The 17,073-nt window shown below is 37.4% G+C and overlaps 2 protein-coding genes across 7 annotated transcripts; both read left to right on the top strand.

Moving 5' to 3' along the window:
• The first annotated feature begins 394 nt into the window (after positions 1 to 394).
• LOC107850444 (pentatricopeptide repeat-containing protein At2g34400) lies at positions 395 to 16,976 on the top strand. 6 transcript variants are annotated; one of them, XM_016694975.2, is made up of 6 exons: positions 396 to 552; positions 4,973 to 6,261; positions 13,600 to 14,294; positions 14,400 to 14,555; positions 15,212 to 15,329; positions 15,434 to 16,976. In XM_016694975.2, the coding sequence occupies exons 2-4, from the start codon at positions 5,339 to 5,341 to the stop codon at positions 14,549 to 14,551; spliced, it is 1,770 nt and encodes a 589-aa protein (XP_016550461.1). In that variant the 5' UTR covers positions 396 to 552; positions 4,973 to 5,338; the 3' UTR covers positions 14,552 to 14,555; positions 15,212 to 15,329; positions 15,434 to 16,976. The 6 variants fall into 6 exon arrangements, with proteins under 6 accessions (XP_047257116.1, XP_016550458.1, XP_016550461.1 ...); XM_016694974.2 differs by having other exon boundaries at positions 13,600 to 14,555; positions 15,229 to 15,329; positions 15,434 to 15,752; positions 15,848 to 16,976; XM_016694971.2 differs by having other exon boundaries at positions 13,600 to 14,555; positions 15,434 to 15,752; positions 15,848 to 16,976.
• On the top strand, positions 16,112 to 16,862 carry LOC124889752 (pre-mRNA-splicing factor ATP-dependent RNA helicase DEAH7-like). Its single transcript, XM_047401727.1, has 2 exons — positions 16,112 to 16,309; positions 16,410 to 16,862. Exons 1-2 carry the CDS (start codon positions 16,112 to 16,114, stop codon positions 16,860 to 16,862), a joined length of 651 nt encoding a protein of 216 aa, XP_047257683.1.
• Positions 16,977 to 17,073: the final 97 nt, after the last annotated feature.

Here is a 17,073-nt window from a genome sequence, read left to right as displayed (position 1 = left end):
TACCTTGCATTTTTTTCGGAGGCTGTTTTCAAGGCTTGAACTTTTTCAAGGCTGGTCACATGGCAGCAACAGTTTTGCCTTATGGACAAAAGTCAAAACTTAGATATGTTGCCCACAAGACACCCGTTCTAACTCTCGCTCCCTAAAACACAACTTAACGACATTCCAAGACACTAAACCTTCTCAATTAACTACAAATTTTGCTTTACGGACAAACATTAGAATTTATTTCCAGAGGAATCAAAAATCAAGATTAGATATTTAGGGTATAAAAATTCAAGACCGAACACTCTAAGGACGCTATACGTAATTTCCACGTCAGACTTCACTCATTTAAGCCCAACTACCCAAAAGCCCAAACATTTTCATATTTTCTTTTGTTTACATCAACAAAGCCCATATATAACAAACCTAGCTAAAGTTTATTCCAAAAACTCTTGCCAAGTAGTAGTTTTTTACAATTTGTCTGAAAAACGCAAAATCTCTCTCAGTGATTTTTCGAGTATTCTCAGGCCGCACCGATTCACCGATTCGGCCCTACTTCGATTTCAGGTAAAATCGCCTTTTTTTCACTTCTTTTGCTTTCATTGGTTTCTCCGTTTGCTTGGATTTTTTTTTTTGTACAAGTCGGAGTCTGGAGTAGCCGGTAAAGTTGTTTGCCGTGTGATTAGGAGGTCACGGGTTTAAGCCCCCTGCAGAAATGTAAGGTGAGGCTGTGTACAATAGACTCTTGTGGTCTGGCCCTTCCGTGTACCGGATGGTCACGGTATCCGACCATCCGGTACACGGGTTTATGCCCCTTGCAGAAATGTAGGGTGAGGTTGTGTACGATAGACACTTGTGGTCTGGACCTTCGTTAGAGCCGGATGGTCACGTGTTTATGCTCCTTGCAGAAATGTAAGGTGAAGTTGTGTCTGGACCATCCCTGGACCGTGTGCATAGCGGGAGGTTTAGTGAACCTGACTGGAAAGGACCAGGTAAAGTTGTTTGCCGTGTGATTAGGAGGTCACGGGTTTAAGCCCCTGCAGAAATGTAAGGTGAGGCTGTGTATGGACCGTGTGCATAGTGGGAGGTTTAGTATACTGAGTTGGGCTGCCCCTTCCCATCTGTTGTAGGTTTGGTGGACAGATGATGGACGGAGTTATCTGATATCTGTTGTTGCTGTTGTTGGGAGGTGGGTGGGAGGTATCATGTGGATTTTGTCGTGGTGCGTGAAAGCTGGCCCAGACATAACGGTTATAAAAAAATGATACCTGATGCTTGCGGTGGGAGTTGGCGGGTGTATCTGTGGATTTTGTCGGGGCGCGTGACAAAATCCTTTGAATGAAGGATTTTGTTTGGTTGAGTTGAATGAAGGAGAAAGGGTATGAAGGGTTTAGTTTTATAAACTAGACTTGTTGAATTATTATTCTTTTGAAATTTGAACTAATTATTATTGGTTTGAAAATATATTTCCCGGGTGAAATATAAATATCAGAAATTGTCCGTTAGTTTGAAGTTTAAGTGAACTGCTTGTGAATTAAAAAACATAAAATAATCTTTTTTTACTTTAAAAAATAGGCCATTAAGTAGGCCCATCACTGAAAAAAACAAACTTGATAAACCAAAAACCAAGCAGAATTTAAAAAAAAAACTTCCTTTCCATAACTGAAAACCAATATTTCAAAGAACCAAATGCCGCCGCTACTCAGAGTCGGAGTTTGAATATGAAATCAGCTTTCTTAAAATGTGCTTAAATTTGTATTTGCATCAAAAGACGATTAGAGCGGAGGGAAAACCAATCTCAGAAGGAAGATCCGGATGAAAGGAAAAATTCCTATGGTTCTTGGTTAGTGGTCTAAGAGCGGATGGGGTGGGCAATGAGAGTGGCATTGCTATCGGTTCGATTCATCAATGTCGGTATCTCATTACAAATTGATGTTGTCCTTAAAATATCCCTTAGTTTTTACTCAACTGTATCCCTAGTATCAGGATTTCAACCACCCAGTCGTTCTTATGGATCTCGATATGTTTGGTTACCTATGATGGAATAGAGGCATTCCAAGTAGAACCCATTTTTACGATAATAGCCCCTATCCCTTTCCTTACGATGACTCATGCCTTGCTCGTGCCGTAAGAATGTCGTATGCAAATGAATTCACTTTTGGTATAGAATAAATGGATGAAAGCCCGATGCAACAACTTGTGAGGAGTTGTGCTTTGCTACTTGATTAGGTTTCCATCTATTGTATTGATCTACATGGGAATGAATTCGTCCGTCAAACCCGCCTTTTGTATGCACCTGAAATGTTCAATTGGCCTTCAAAAAATTTAAAAGATTTCTTAAGAAAGATAATTCATATTCAGAGCTCGAATACAAGGTCTATCTTTCTTGACATCTCATTAAATTTGACTCGAATATGAGATCCTCTCTTGCTTTCTTTCTCTTATCATATGTTAGCATTAATACTTGAGCGTATTTCTCCTAATTTATAAACACTGCTTCGTTAGGTTCAGCTAGTTTGACATTCAGTATGCTGTTGCTCTCCTCACTAGCTACAGGACCATTTAAAAGTGTGCGTCTTTCCTGAAAATGCATGTCTGTTTACTTAAAACAGTGCATCATTTTGCTGAAACAGTACATACCAGTTCGTGTGAAACATTGTGTCATTTCATCGAAACATTGCATCAGTTTGCTGAAACAGTGCATCAGTGCACTGGAACAATGCATCTGTTTACGAAAATAGTGCATCTGTTCATAAAAAACAGTGCATCTATTTGCGAAATAGTGCAACGATTCATTGAAATAGTGTATTTGTTCATGGAACAATTGCATCAGTTCAGTTCGAAGTTACTGTTACTGCGTGCATGTCTATAAATTGGAGTATCGAACACAGGAAAAATATCTACTATGTTATTCATTTTACCCTTTGGCAGTTTTTTGAATTTCAAATAAAGTTTGTCCAAAAAGATAGATCTCATCGATCGATCATTTGACAAATCCAAATCCGAAGCCGAGCCGAGCGAGCGACGACGACGGCGGAGTGAGACATCTCTATTTTCTTGCCTCACTCATCATATGGAGTAAGTGTCCATTAATATAAACACTACAAAGTTCTCTTCTTCCACCAATGTGGTAGAAAGAGTAAACTTTCCAATTTGGAGTACACTTTCTAAATTGAGTGTCTCCTTTCCTCCACCTTTTTCCACTCCATTTTTCATTCATTTTCCATTCACACTTTCTTCATTTACTATGAACCCAACATTATGTATATGGCTTATAGGTTGATTTAGTGTCATTGACAATGAGTTCAACATAATTAGCTTTTTTTTTGACCCAATCTCATATGTATAGAATATTATGCATAAACAAGATATATATAGTTTACTGTATAAGGTTGTGCACAAACCGCTTTTTCACTCCTTTGATCATAGGAACTACTTTACACAGTAACTTTTTCAAATGTTTAACCGATTGCTCAAAATAAGTTCATGTCACAAACCAATGAAATCATGACACGTGCCGTTAACATTAGTAAAAGAAAATTAAAAGGAAAGACCCACCTTCTTTTGCTAAATCAGTGGAAACCTAAAGCTCCCCTAAAACCAATATGTTTGGTAGCTTATCCGATCATAGTTTTGCTTGTCGAAGATGCATTTGGGTAAATGGTCCTGTGATTGTAGGGGCCGATCGGTCCATCAGGCCTAGCTGTGGGTGTTATTCTTGAAAAAAATGATTGTGTCGCATCTCCGTGGCATAAACTAACTTACTTACGATAACCTAAAGTTTCATTTCCCTGAGAAGTTCTATCAGCTGCCTATATTTCCAATCCTGGAACACTACCCTAAATACCCATCCAAGAAACAATTCATTGAGTATCTTCGAATCCTGTGCCAGACACTTTGATATCAACCCACAGTTGAATGAGTGTGTTAAGTCAGCTATGTATGATGAAGCATATTACTGGGTTGTGGAGGGTCAATGCTGTTACTCTCAATGGCTCTAAAGTTCTATATATTAGCCGGTGGCTGGTGGTGGCTACAGGAGGGGAGAATGCAGAGTGTGTAGTGCCAGGTATTGTGAAGGATTGCGAGAGTTTGGAGACAGAATACACAAGGAAAACTCCCGGTTCTAGACACTGGTGCCAGCCATTGGATACAAAAATTAGATCACGACTATTTGTAAATGTTATGATTCGGACAGAGTAAGTAAACCACAAGTAAAAGAAAACAAGAACAACACACAGATTTATGTGGAAACCCTTGCGGGAAAACCACGGACAGATCACTATAATGGAGAGAGAGTACAATGTGGAGAAGGCTGAATTTTCTGAATACCCAAAACAACTCGCTAAATGCACTTATATAATATGTGCATACAAATAAGTCCTAGGCCCAAAAACATAAAGGTCCATATCGGGCCTATCGGCCCGATCCCTACTCTTCCACCGACCCATTGAAAATCACCAACATGGATCGCACCGTGAAACTTTCTGGGCCGAATTAACAAAATTCGGGTCATAACTCTAACAATCTCCACCTTGACACGAATTCTAATTGATAACTCAAATCCATTTCAAGACAAACTCTCCACCTCTTCCACAAAAGCCCCTAAGGGCACATCTTAACAGCTAACACTAACCAAATCCAAGCAATGCTCAAACTTGGCACTTGGTAGTGTCTTGGTCATCATATCAGGATTATCATGAGTACTAATCTTGCTCACGACAATATCACCATGAGCAATAATTTCATGCACAAAATGATACCGAACATCGATGTGCTTTGTTCTCTCTGATCTTTAGTAAGGAAGATAGCACTTTGACTTTCGCAAAAAACCATAGTAATCTGTAAGTCTTTCATCAAACAGACCCTTGTTGTGGGATGTGGGAATTCAGTCTCCCTTGATCTTTGAGAAGATGATGCTGAACTATCAATAGTCTGCCGCAGCTTGGTAGTATTCTAATGTAGTTTGCTTTTTTGTTTTCTGCAGGTTTATGTTTTGCCAAGAGATATCCGACATTTGAGCTGGCCATATTTATGGTTGCCAATTTGGCTAGTTGACAACATTTTACTCCTTCTCACATGGTTTGTTCTTGGAAACATAGAGAAATACGGTCTGGAGAGGCCATTAGTTGGGCCTTTGGAACAACAGAATACACAAGGAAAACTCCCGGTTCTAGACACTGGTGCCAGGAACATTGGATACAAAAATTAGATCACGACCATTTGTAAACTTAACCCAAAATGGCATATAACATGGGTCCAATTGCCATGGGTAAATTCAAAAGCCCAAGTATCAAGTCTACTTGATCTGCTTCTGCTTCCTCTCCTCACATAGATAGTCCTTCCACAAACAATGATTCTTAGAACTAAACCCCAACAATATAATATCTCCCGCTTTTTCACCATTGAAGCAACAAAGCAAGCTTTCAATAATCAACAACAACAAGAATGTTCTCCCATCACTCAACAACTCTTATTACTCTTGAAAAAATGCATTACAATCAAACAAGTCCAACAAATCCATACCCAAATGTCAATTTACTCTATAAACAAAGCCAACTATTTGCTCTCAAAAATTATAGACCTCAAAAATTACGATTATGCCGCTCTTCTTTTCTCACATATTAATAGTCCCAATGAGTATGCATTTAACATAATGATAAGAGGGTTAACTACAACATGGCAAAACTTTGATCTTTCTTTAGAATTTTACTACAAAATGAAGTCTTTGAGTTTGAAAACTGATAATTTCACTTACCCTTTTGTGTTTATGTGTTGTGGGAGTCTTTTAGCTATAAAACTTGGTAGGTTAGCTCATTGTGAGGTGTTGAAAAATGGGTTGTTTGTGGATTTTCATGTTGGTCATTCTTTGATTACTATGTATTCACGTTTTGGGGAAATGGGTTATGCAAGGAAGGTGTTTGATGAAATGTCGCAAAGAGATTTGGTTTCGTGGAACTCAATGATTTCAGGGTATGCTCAAAGGGGCTGGTCGAGGGAGGCGGTGGAATTGTTTAAGGAAATGAGGAATGAAGGGTTTGAACCTGATGAGAGGAGTCTAGTGAGTGTTCTTGGGGCATGTGGGGATTTGGGGGATGTGAGTTTGGGGAAATGGGTGGAGGAGTATGTTGTGGGGAAGAGAATGGAGATGAATTCTTTTATAGGTTCAGCTTTGATTAACATGTATGGCAAATGTGGAGATTTGGTTTCTGCTAGAAGGATCTTTGATGGCATCAGGAAGAAAGACGCCATCACTTGGAATGCAATGATTTCAGGGTAAACACTTATTTTTTCTTTTTAATATCCTTCGCTATTTACTTATATAATGTCGGCCTAGATGAATTGAAACGGAGAAACATGACAAGTGAGGATTCACCGCGAACAACGAGGCCTCTAGTTCAAAAATCAGCAGTGATGATTCCTCCCCATTTGCCAAGCCTTGGTGAATGGTGAAAGTAGTGAGAGGGGGAAGATGAATTACTTCATTTTCGATTAGACAGTCGACTTCTTTCGACAGACAGTCAACTATTGGTTGTAGTAATAAAAACTTTAGAAAATAAAAAGTTGATGGTAAATAATATCAGATATTTTATACTGGTTGAGACCTCTAATTGGCCTTATTCCAGTCCTGTTGTGTTGCAAGGGATTCTACTAGTTCTTTGTGAATAAAAATCAAAGTACAAGATTGAGTCTAGCGTTTTGGCTATGACTCACACTTTCTTTCTTTCTTTTTCACCTTGATACAATGCCTTACCAATTATGTGTTTTTCTCATCTCTTTTTAAGTACACAATAAGCCTAAGAGAATATAATGCTTGAATAAAGTAGAGTAAAGAACTAAAGAAGGTTGAGACAAGTGTATGTCTCTTCCATGGTCTTCCATTGCTTAAAAAGTAGTGATTGGACTACTACTAGCTGTTTGGAAAATATCAGGCAATCCAAGAGATTTTCTCCTTGGAAATGGGATGTGAGAATCCTATTTCCAAGAATAAAATGAATCATATTAATGATCCCAAACGATTTGAACTCTTCTTTCAAAGAAATAGTCGTACAGTCAAGGTTTTGGTACTTCTTTCCATGTAAACGCGGGTTTGTGATAACCACTAAAGGAGGAGACATATTTCCTTACCTTTTTTGACTTGATTCGTGGAGATTTTCCCTTTTTTATTGTAGCGAAGAATCTTTGATTTCCTTCCCAAGTATCTCTTGATATTTTGAAGAATCTCTTTCTTCCTTTTTGAGTATTTGACAAGGGATGTTATGAATATTCTTTTTCCTAAATTCCTGCAATCAAATCAAGCCCAAGATCATTCATCAAAACTTAACATTATCAATCTCCCCTTTTTGATGGATGACAAAAAATTATAAAAATTAAACTGCTTCCATGTCTTCCCTCGAGTTGCGACATTAACTCCCCCTGAATGTGTGATTCTTCTCCTGCATGGTTAAAAGAAATACATTATTCTCCCCTTTTGACATCAATAAAAAAGGAAGAATATCATCGAAAAAATAAAAACATCTAGGCGCAGTAAAAGGCAAGTACGAACTAAATCAAATCACTATTTGCTTCAAAAGGGTTTTTCAATAATGCCAAGAGATTTTCTAAGAGAGCAAAATCTTTCTTTCAGTAAAGGTTTAGTAAAAATGTGAGCTAATTGTAAGGTAGTTCTTACAAAAGATAATTCAATATCCCCTTTTAAAACATGATCTCTAATAAAATGATGCTTAACATCAATATGTTTTGCTCTAGAATGGTGCACAGGATTTTTAGATAAACAGCTAGCACTAGAGTTATCACAGAATATTTTGACAGGTTTAAAACGCAGATCATAATCACTGAGTTGATGAGACATCCAAAGAATTTGGGCACAACACAACCCAATAATAATATATTCAGATATAGTGGTAGATAGAGAAACACAATTTTTTTTCTTGCTATTCCATGAGACGAGATTTTTTCATGAATTGGCAAGTACCACTAGTGCTTTTTCTATCCACTTTATCGCCTGCATAATTTGCCTCTGAGAAACCTTTTAAAACAATTTCAGTAGACTTAGAATACCATAAGGCATAGGAGCTTGTGCCAATAAGATATCTGATAATACGTTTTGCAGCAGTCAGATGAGCTTTTTTAGGAGCTGACTGAAACCTGACACATTTACATACACGGAAAAGAATGTCAGTTCGACTGGCTGTAAGATATAAAAGTGAACCAATTATACCTCGATAGTTTGTTTTGTCAACATTCTTGCCATCTTTACATGACTCCAAAACACATGTAGAACTCATAGGAGTATTGGATGGTTTGACATTTTTCATCCCAAAATTTTGAATAAAATCTTTGGTGTACTTACCTTGGGAGATAAACGTGCCTTCAGTTGACTGATGGATTTATAATTCCAGAAAGAACGTTAATTCTTCATTATGCTCATTTCAAATTCACTTAGCATTAACTTAAAGAATTCCTTGCACAAAACGACATTAGTACTTCCAAAGATAATATCATCAACATAAATTTGAATGATCAAATTTCTAGTAGAGGTTCGTTTGATAAATAAAATAGTGTCAATTTTTCCTCTTGAGAAATTATGATCAACTAGAAAACTGCTCAGTCTATCATACTAAGATCGAGGAGCTTGTTTTAATCCATAGAGAGTTTTTGAGAGTTTAAAAACATGATATGGAAATTTTGGGTTTTCAAAATATGGGGGTTGTTTCACAAAAACTTGTTCATCAATAAAGCCATTTCGAAAGGCACTTTTCACATCCATTTGAAACAATTTGAACCCTTTATAAGAGGCATAAGCAAGTAAAATTCTAATAGACTCTAACCTTGCAACATGTGCAAAAGTCTCATCATAATCGACTCCCTTTTGTTGTGAGTAGTCTTGAGCGACTAGACGAGCTTTATTTCACACAACTTTACCTGATTCATCCATTTTATTTTCGAACACCCATTTGGTTCTAATAATAGAGATATTCTCTAGTTTTGGAACAAATGTCCACACATTAATTCTGTCAAACTGCTTATGCTCTTCTTTCATTGCTTTTTCCCAATTATCATTTTCTAAAGCTTCATTGACTTTCTTTGGTTCAAGTTGAGATATGTGAGCTATTTTCTCATTTCTTCTACTGGAAGCCCTTGTTTGCATTCCTTCTTTTGGATCGCCAATAATGAATTTCTTTAGATAATCAGTCTCTCTACTCCATTCATTTGGAATTACTTCATGTTCAATGTGATCGTTTGAAGCAGTAGCGGGCTGGTTAGTTTCAACACTAGTTGACTTGGATGAGGAGTCATCTTTAGTGGAAGGTGGTTTGTTAACTTGTACTTGTTCAATGTCATCATCTACAGAGCTAGCATTCTTCACTCAAAGATTAGTGTCACCAAAAACAACATGCACAGATTCTTCAATGCAAAGAGTGTGTTTATTGAAAATTCTATATGATCTACTAGAGTTAGAGTACCCCATTGAAATACCTTCATCGCTTCGTGGATCAAACTTACCAATGTTGTCCTTGCCGTTGTTATGAACAAAACATTTTGAGTCAAATGCATGTAAGTACCCAATGTTGGGTCTTTTGTTGTTCCAAAGCTCATACAGAGTTTTCTTCAAAATAGGTCTAATGGGACATCTGTTTAAAACATGACATGCAGTACTAACTGCGTCTACCTAAAATTTATGTGGTAGAGAATGTTCATAAATCATGGTTCAAGCCATGTCTTAAAGTGCTCTACTTTTTCTTTCAACCACACCATTCTGTTGAGGGGATCTTGGAGCAGAGAAGTTATAAGTGTGTCCATGAGTATCACAAAAGATTTTGAAATGTTTGTTCTCAAATTCTCCCCCATGCTAACTTCTAATAGCAGAAATATAGTAACCTTTGTCTCTTTGAACCTTTTCACAAAAAACTTCAAAATTCTGTAAGGTATCATCTTTGTTAGCTAAAAACATGACCCAAGTAAATCGAGAATAATCATCAATAATCACAAAAGCATACCTTTTACCACCAATGCTAGCAGCTCTATTGGGACCAAATATGTCCATATGAAGTAGCTGCAACGGTTTAGTTGTGAAAACAATATCTTTAACAAGAAAAGAGTTTCTAGTTTGCGTACCAAGCTGGCAGACATAAAAAAAATGAGTTCTTTTGAAATCAAGATTTGGAAGTCCAGTTACAAGTTCATGCTTGACTAATTTTTCAATATGCCTCATGTTTGTATGGCCAAGTTTTCTGTGCCAAATCCAGGGATCCTCAGAGATAGAGGCAAGACATATATGTCCTCCTGTCTTTTTGATGGAGTCTAGAACATACACATTTCCGTGTCTATTTCCAGCTAGAATCTGCCTTCCATGTTTTTCAATTATGCACCTTTCCTTTTTAAACCTTACCTCCAATTCAGCATCATTCAACTGACTGATGCTTAGCAGGTTGTACTTCAAGTTTCTGACCAAATACACATTAGTAATATCACATGAATTATTAAAGGAGATAGTACCAACACCTATTACTTTGCCTTTGGAGTTATCTCCAAAGCTGAGTGGAGATCCTGCAAAATAGTTGTATCACTTATTTCTAAGTACCCAAGCATTCTTGGGTCCCTTAGGATTAATTTTTGGATTTGTTGACTCGGTTTTGGGTCTCCAAATCCATCTACCAGGATTTCTAGCGCGAAATTTGCATTTGTAATATTTATGACCAGACTTTCCACAGTGATAACAAGAAGTATAGTATTGATTAGTGGCTGTATAGTAAGTATTGCAACTATGACTGTATCTCCTAGTAGACTGACTTGAGTTAGTAGACCTTTGAGATTTATCATAGCTATAGTACCTTTTATGATAGGTATTAGGACTATGATTGCTCCCTTTGGTTGACTCAAATTAGTTGAGCGTTGAGATCCCTTATAGCTATAATGTCTATTATGCTTACCACCGTCAGTTTTATCAATTGATAACTGATTTGACTTGACAATACTATGACTGAGAGATTTTTAAAAACTGTTAATTTTGATTTTTAAATCATCAATTTCTTCTTGTAAGTAATCTTTTTCGATTTCACAAACTTCAAGTTTAAGTTTCCAGTCTCTTTTTTCTTTATGAGCTTTATTTAAATCAGCTATGGCAAGGTCCAACAAATGTTGAAGTTTTGAGCATTCATTACAAGAGTTAGTTCATACCTAACTAGATTCTCCGATTGCCATGAAACAACAGTCTCCATATCATTTTCATGGTCTGATTATTCTTCATCACCCCAACAATTGAATGTCTTTTGATTTCCTTTTGAAGGTCCTCTCCTAGCTTCTGGACAATCATAAGTAATATGACCATATCTACAATAATTATAGCACTTACCTTCATTCCTGTTCTGATCAGTATGTTGTTTTTCCTATGAGTAATTTGATCTTTCCCTTCTTTGATTCTTGGATCTTTTGTAATTTTCAACAATTGTCCTTGTGATGAGAGCCATCATCTTCTTCTTCATCTGTAGCTTTGAAGGCCACAGTTTTCTTCTTTTCATCCTTTTGTTGTTCAGGTGAGCCTTTTCAAAAGTAATGAGGTTTCCTCTGACTTTATCATAGGTCCTGTTATTCAAGTTCATGCTTTCAAGAGCCACAACCTTGAAAAGTCACTGAGAAGACAAACTTCTGAGAATTCTTGTAATCTGATTTGCCACAGGATAGTTTTTTCTTACAGCGCTGAGTTCCCCAACAATTTTGCCAAACCTGGCAAATGTTTCTTCAATGGATTCACCATCTTTCATCTTGAAAAGTTCATAATCATAGACTAATAAACTTACAAGAGTTTATTTGACCTTCTCAGTTCCTTCATATGTCGCTTCTAACTTATCCCACATTTCTTTCACAGTTTCACAGCAGAAGATTTTCTCATATTCTTTCCATCTTTATCTTTATTTGTAGAGACAAGTGGAAGATCACCAAGTTTGATTACTCTCCAAACTTTGACATCATAAGACTTGATGAAAGTCCCTATTCTTATTTTTGTTTTCTATTGAAGTAAGGAGGTCTAGTTTGGGATGTCCCTTCTGAAAACAAAGTTCCAGCAACAGTTTATGTCATGATCTCTTCTCACTTGCTGTTAAGCAAATACTTGTGAGTCCTGGCTCTGGTACCAATTGAAAGTAGTAAGAGGGAGGGGTGGTTGAACTGCTCCGTTTTCGATTAGACAGTCAACTTCCTTCGACAGACAGTCAACTATTGGTTGCAGTAATAAAAACTTCAGAAAATAAAAAGCTGAAGGTGAATAACACGAGATATTTTATGCTGGTTGGGCCTTTAATAGGTCTTACTCCAGTCCCCTTGGGTTGTAAGGGATTCTATTAGCTTTTTGTGAATAAAAATCAAAGTACAAGATTTAGTCAAACTTTTTGGCTGTGAATCACACTTTCTTTCTTTCTCACTTTGATACAATGCCTCGCCAACTATGTGTTTCTCTCCTCTCATTTTAAGTGCACAGTAAACCTTATGAGAATACAATGCTTGAATAAAGTAGAGCAAAGAACTAGAGAAGGTTGAGATAAGTGTATGTCTCTTCCATGGTTTTTCATTGCTTAAATATTAGTGATTGGACTACTACTAGCCATTTGGAAAATATCAGGCAACCCAAGAGATTTTCTCCTTGGAAATGGGATATGAGAATCCTATTTCCAAGAATAAAATGGATCATATTAATGATCCCAAACTATTCAAACTCTTCTTCCAAAGAAATAATCGTACAGTCAAGGATTTGGTACTTCTTTCCATGTAGACGCGGGCTTGTTATAACCACCGAAGGAGGAGACATCTTTCCTTTCCTTTTTTAACTTGATTTTTGGAGATCTTCCCTTTTTTATTATAGCCAAGAATCTTTGATTTCCTTGCCAAGTATCTCTTGATATTTTCGAGAATCTCTTTCTTCCTTTTTGAGTATTTGACAAGGGATCTTATGAATATTCTTTTTCCTAAATTCTTGCAATCAAATCAAGCCGAAGATCATTCATCAAAACTTAACATTATCAAATGGAGTTACTGCCCCTTATGTTGCTCGGACTCTTCAAGAATGTTGATGGGTGCCTATCGGATCCTCCAAAAATAGTGTAATTTTGAAGGACTGGCACGGATGCGTCAAACATTTTTGGAGAGTCCGAGCAACTTAGACCGCCCCGATATGTGTGATGGTGGGATGTAGCAGGTACCTTACATAATTAATCGAGGTGTGCACAAGTTAGTCCAAAGTCCAAACATCACTGTTTTGAAAAAAAAAAGTGTTCATATAGCTAACCGCAATTTGTTTGGAGTTGAGGAGTAGCTGTCCTTGTTATTTGTATCATATTTTTGTTGGGGCAAGGGGTACCTGAAATCCAAATCTGGCTTGTGGTACTCCTTTCAGCAAAATCTCACGGCTACGAATTCTATTGGCTGATCGTTATAGTTTTTTCAAATGAATGAGCATTTAGACAATCAAAAGAGTAACTTTGTTTTGTAGCATAAAAAATATGAAGCCTGCTATTGTTTATGTCCTATCTTCTTGAGGTTTTTCTGTTTTACCAGTCAAACTATTTATTATTCTCCTTTGTTAGTCTCTTCCATGGATCTGAATAATATTTATTACAGGTATGCACAAAATGGGTTTTCGGATGAAACAATCTCTTTGTTCAATGCCATGAAGGAGGCAGCAGTTAACCCAAATAATATCACGCTGGTAAGTGTTCTATCTGCATGTGCTTCAATTGGAGCCCTGGATGTTGGAAAAAGCATCGATGACTATGCATCAAGAAGAGGTATAAAGTATGATATATATGTAGCTACGGCCTTAATTGATATGTATGCAAAATCTGGCAATCTGGATGTTGCGTATAAAATTTTTGAAAGCATGCCTAGAAAAAATGAAGTCTCTTGGAATGCAATGATTTCTGCTCTTGCCTTTCATGGAAGAGCACAAGAAGCATTATCCCTATTTAACCGCATGTCACTCGAGAGTAGTGATGCCCGCCCAGATGATGTCTCGTTTGTTGGAGTACTTTCGGCATGTGTACATGCTGGATTGGTTGATGAAGGTAAGCACCTCTTTGATATAATGAATTCATCTTTTGGATTGATTCCAAAAGTTGAACATTACTCTTGCATGGTTGATCTTTTGTCTCGTGCTGGTCGTGTATACGAGGCATGGGACTTTATTGAGATGATGCCTCAAAAGCCAGATGAAATTTTACTTGGTGCATTGCTTGGTGCCTGTCAAAAGCTCAAAAATATTGATGTTGGGGAACGAGTGATGCAGCTACTTCTTGAGATGGAACCATCAAATTCGGGTAATTATATAATATCATCAAAGATATATGCAAATCTCCGAAGGTGGGATGATTCAGCAAGGTTGAGACAACTAATGAGACAGAGAGGTGTGACTAAAATTCCAGGCTGTAGCTGGATCGAGATGGATTCTCAACTTGTTGAATTTCGTGCTGGTGATTTGTCACATTTACTTGCAGATGGGATTCAAGAGGCTCTAGACTTGTTGTACGAGGAGATGGCCATAGAAGGTTACATTCCAAATGTGAAGCTTGAGTAGAAAGGTGAGGATGATGATATTTTATATCTTCTTATGCTTATCAGGTGGAATTGAACTTAGTTATAAAGAGAAAAAACTATGAGAACAGAAAGAGAATTTAGGCATTGAACTCAGGAAAGTCTGGTTCAGTTTAAAATTTCCACCACTTGGTTAATGAGAAGAAAACTCAAGTCTTTTAGACTTTACCTCTTTAATATGTTGCTCTGGCTGCTAACTTTCACATGAAAATGAAGTCAGTTTGTATCGCATTAATGCAATTGTTACTTCGGTTTCATTCGGTAATAACACAAGCTATACTTATTTTTTCCACTTTCTAGGATGGCTACGTGTATAGTAATGGACTTGAACATTCTGCGAACTGTAATTGAAATTTTTACTTAATGATAAGTTATTGAAACAGCCTCTTGCAGAAACGTAAGGTAAGGCTGGACCCCAAGCTTAGCCGGAGCTTTAATGCACTGAGCTGCCCTTTTTTCAGAAAAAAATTGATAAGTTATAGAAAATTTCTAATGGCTTCTCTGTCTTAATTTAAAGGTTGTTGCAACTTGCAAGAGATAAAATGGCTTATATCTTCTTTCAAGTGATACAGAATTACTTGCTATTGTCAACTCAACTAACTTAAGATATTTTACTATTTGACTTAAGTATGTAACTTTTCAGCATGGATTGTTGGATAGGCCACCGGGTACCTTTATGATCATCATGAGCTCTTGAACTGAATGCATGGTCAGTTTTTTGGCTTCAGTAATCGGCAGACTTCCGTGTGAATACTTGCCAGGTTCATATATGGCTTAATTCATATTTGTTCCTTACGCCTCAAGTACATGTTATCAAGTTGTCACGACTCTTAACTCTATACTTCTTATTGACCTGTGACTGTAGGATCCTTCTGTGCCTGCTTCGCCTTCGAAACCAAATAGAAGCTATAAATACGGGCACCAGAAATGGTAACTGGACAAAGCAATTTCACTAAATGATCAAGCAAGAACAGTTCAATCCAGCCATGCCGAATGCATATTAAGATTCTTCTCAAATGCAACCAAAGTATACATAATTTGCTGGACAATATAGAAACTTGCCCCTCGGTTGCTTGATTCTTTTTGCTGTAAACAAAGAGTGAAAGTTCTGGAAATTCTAGACATTAGTGCATTACATATTGCTCTCCCCCTCCAACACCCCCTGAGGCATTTCTCCCTGCAAGGTTTCCAGTTGAACTTTCTGAATTTTGATGAAAACATGTATAAGTCGAAGCTGCAGTTAAGCAAGCCATGACCATCTATACTACTGGTGCACCAGGTGATATACTCATTTTCCTGATTGATCAGGACGAGATTGAAGCAGCCTGTTATGCACTTTCAGAGCGGATGGAACAACTTATCTCATCAATAAAGCAACCAGTGCCCAAGCTGTTAATTTTTCCTGTATACTCTCAATTGCCTGCTGATCTGCGAGCACGAATTTTCCAGAAGGGCTCGCAAATGCATTGTTGCTACTAATATTATTGAGACATCCTTGATCATCAATGGAATTTTCCATGTCATTGATACAGGCTATAGTAAAATGAAGGTGTACAATCCACGTACGGGTATGGATGCTCTGCAAGTGTTGCCCATTAGTCTAGCTTCCGCTGACCAACGTGCTAGTCTAGCTGGTAGAACTGGCCCAGGGACTTGTTACAGACTTTATACAGAGAATGCTTATAAGAATGAAATGCTGCAAAGCACTGTGCCAGAGATTCAACAGACAAATCTTGAGTATGTGATTTTGTTTCTCAAGTGTCTCGGAATTCAGAACGTGTTAGATTTTGGATTTTATGGATCCACCTTCTCAAGATAACATCGTTAACTCCATGTATCAGTTGTGGGTTCTAGGTGCACTTAACAATGTTGGGGACTTGACGGAACTTGGATGGCAAATGGTGGAGTTTCCATTGGACCCTCCCCTTGCTAAATTGCTCTTGATGGGGGAACAATTCGAATGCTTAAATGACGTTCTGACAATTGTTTCTATGCTTTCAGTGCCTTCGGTATTCTTTAGACCTAAGGATAGGGAAGAGGAAAGTGATGCTGCTAGGGAAATGTTTGTTGTGCCAGAATCTGATCACCTTACTTTAGTTAATGTTTACGAGCAATGGAAAGTGAATGAATACATGGGAGACTTTTTACAGGTCAAAGGTTTGCGCAGGGCTAGAGATATAAGATCCCAATTGCTGGATATCCTCAAGAAACTCGAATTTCACTATCTTACAATTTATGCTATAAACTTTTTCTCTTCTCATGCCTTGAATCTATGGTTGTTTAAGTTTGTTTGAATATTTAGCTCTAAGTGTGCGTGTCATTATCTTACAATTTATGCGATAGGCCTTTTTCATGGCTTGAATATGTAACCTCTTCAACCACAAGCAACAACTCTTTCGTTACACCAAGATTCCCCTTCTATCGTAGAATATCAAGTACTATACAAAAACGTTAATGGCGAAATTGTTTCACTTGAGTGTCACTACTGGATCCTCCAACCTCAAC

This window comes from Capsicum annuum, chromosome 12 (genome assembly GCF_002878395.1).
Source record: "Capsicum annuum cultivar UCD-10X-F1 chromosome 12, UCD10Xv1.1, whole genome shotgun sequence".
NCBI classification, from domain to species: domain Eukaryota; kingdom Viridiplantae; phylum Streptophyta; class Magnoliopsida; order Solanales; family Solanaceae; genus Capsicum; species Capsicum annuum.
Note: the sequence above shows the minus strand (reverse complement) of the source record. Positions and strands in the feature narration are given on the sequence as shown.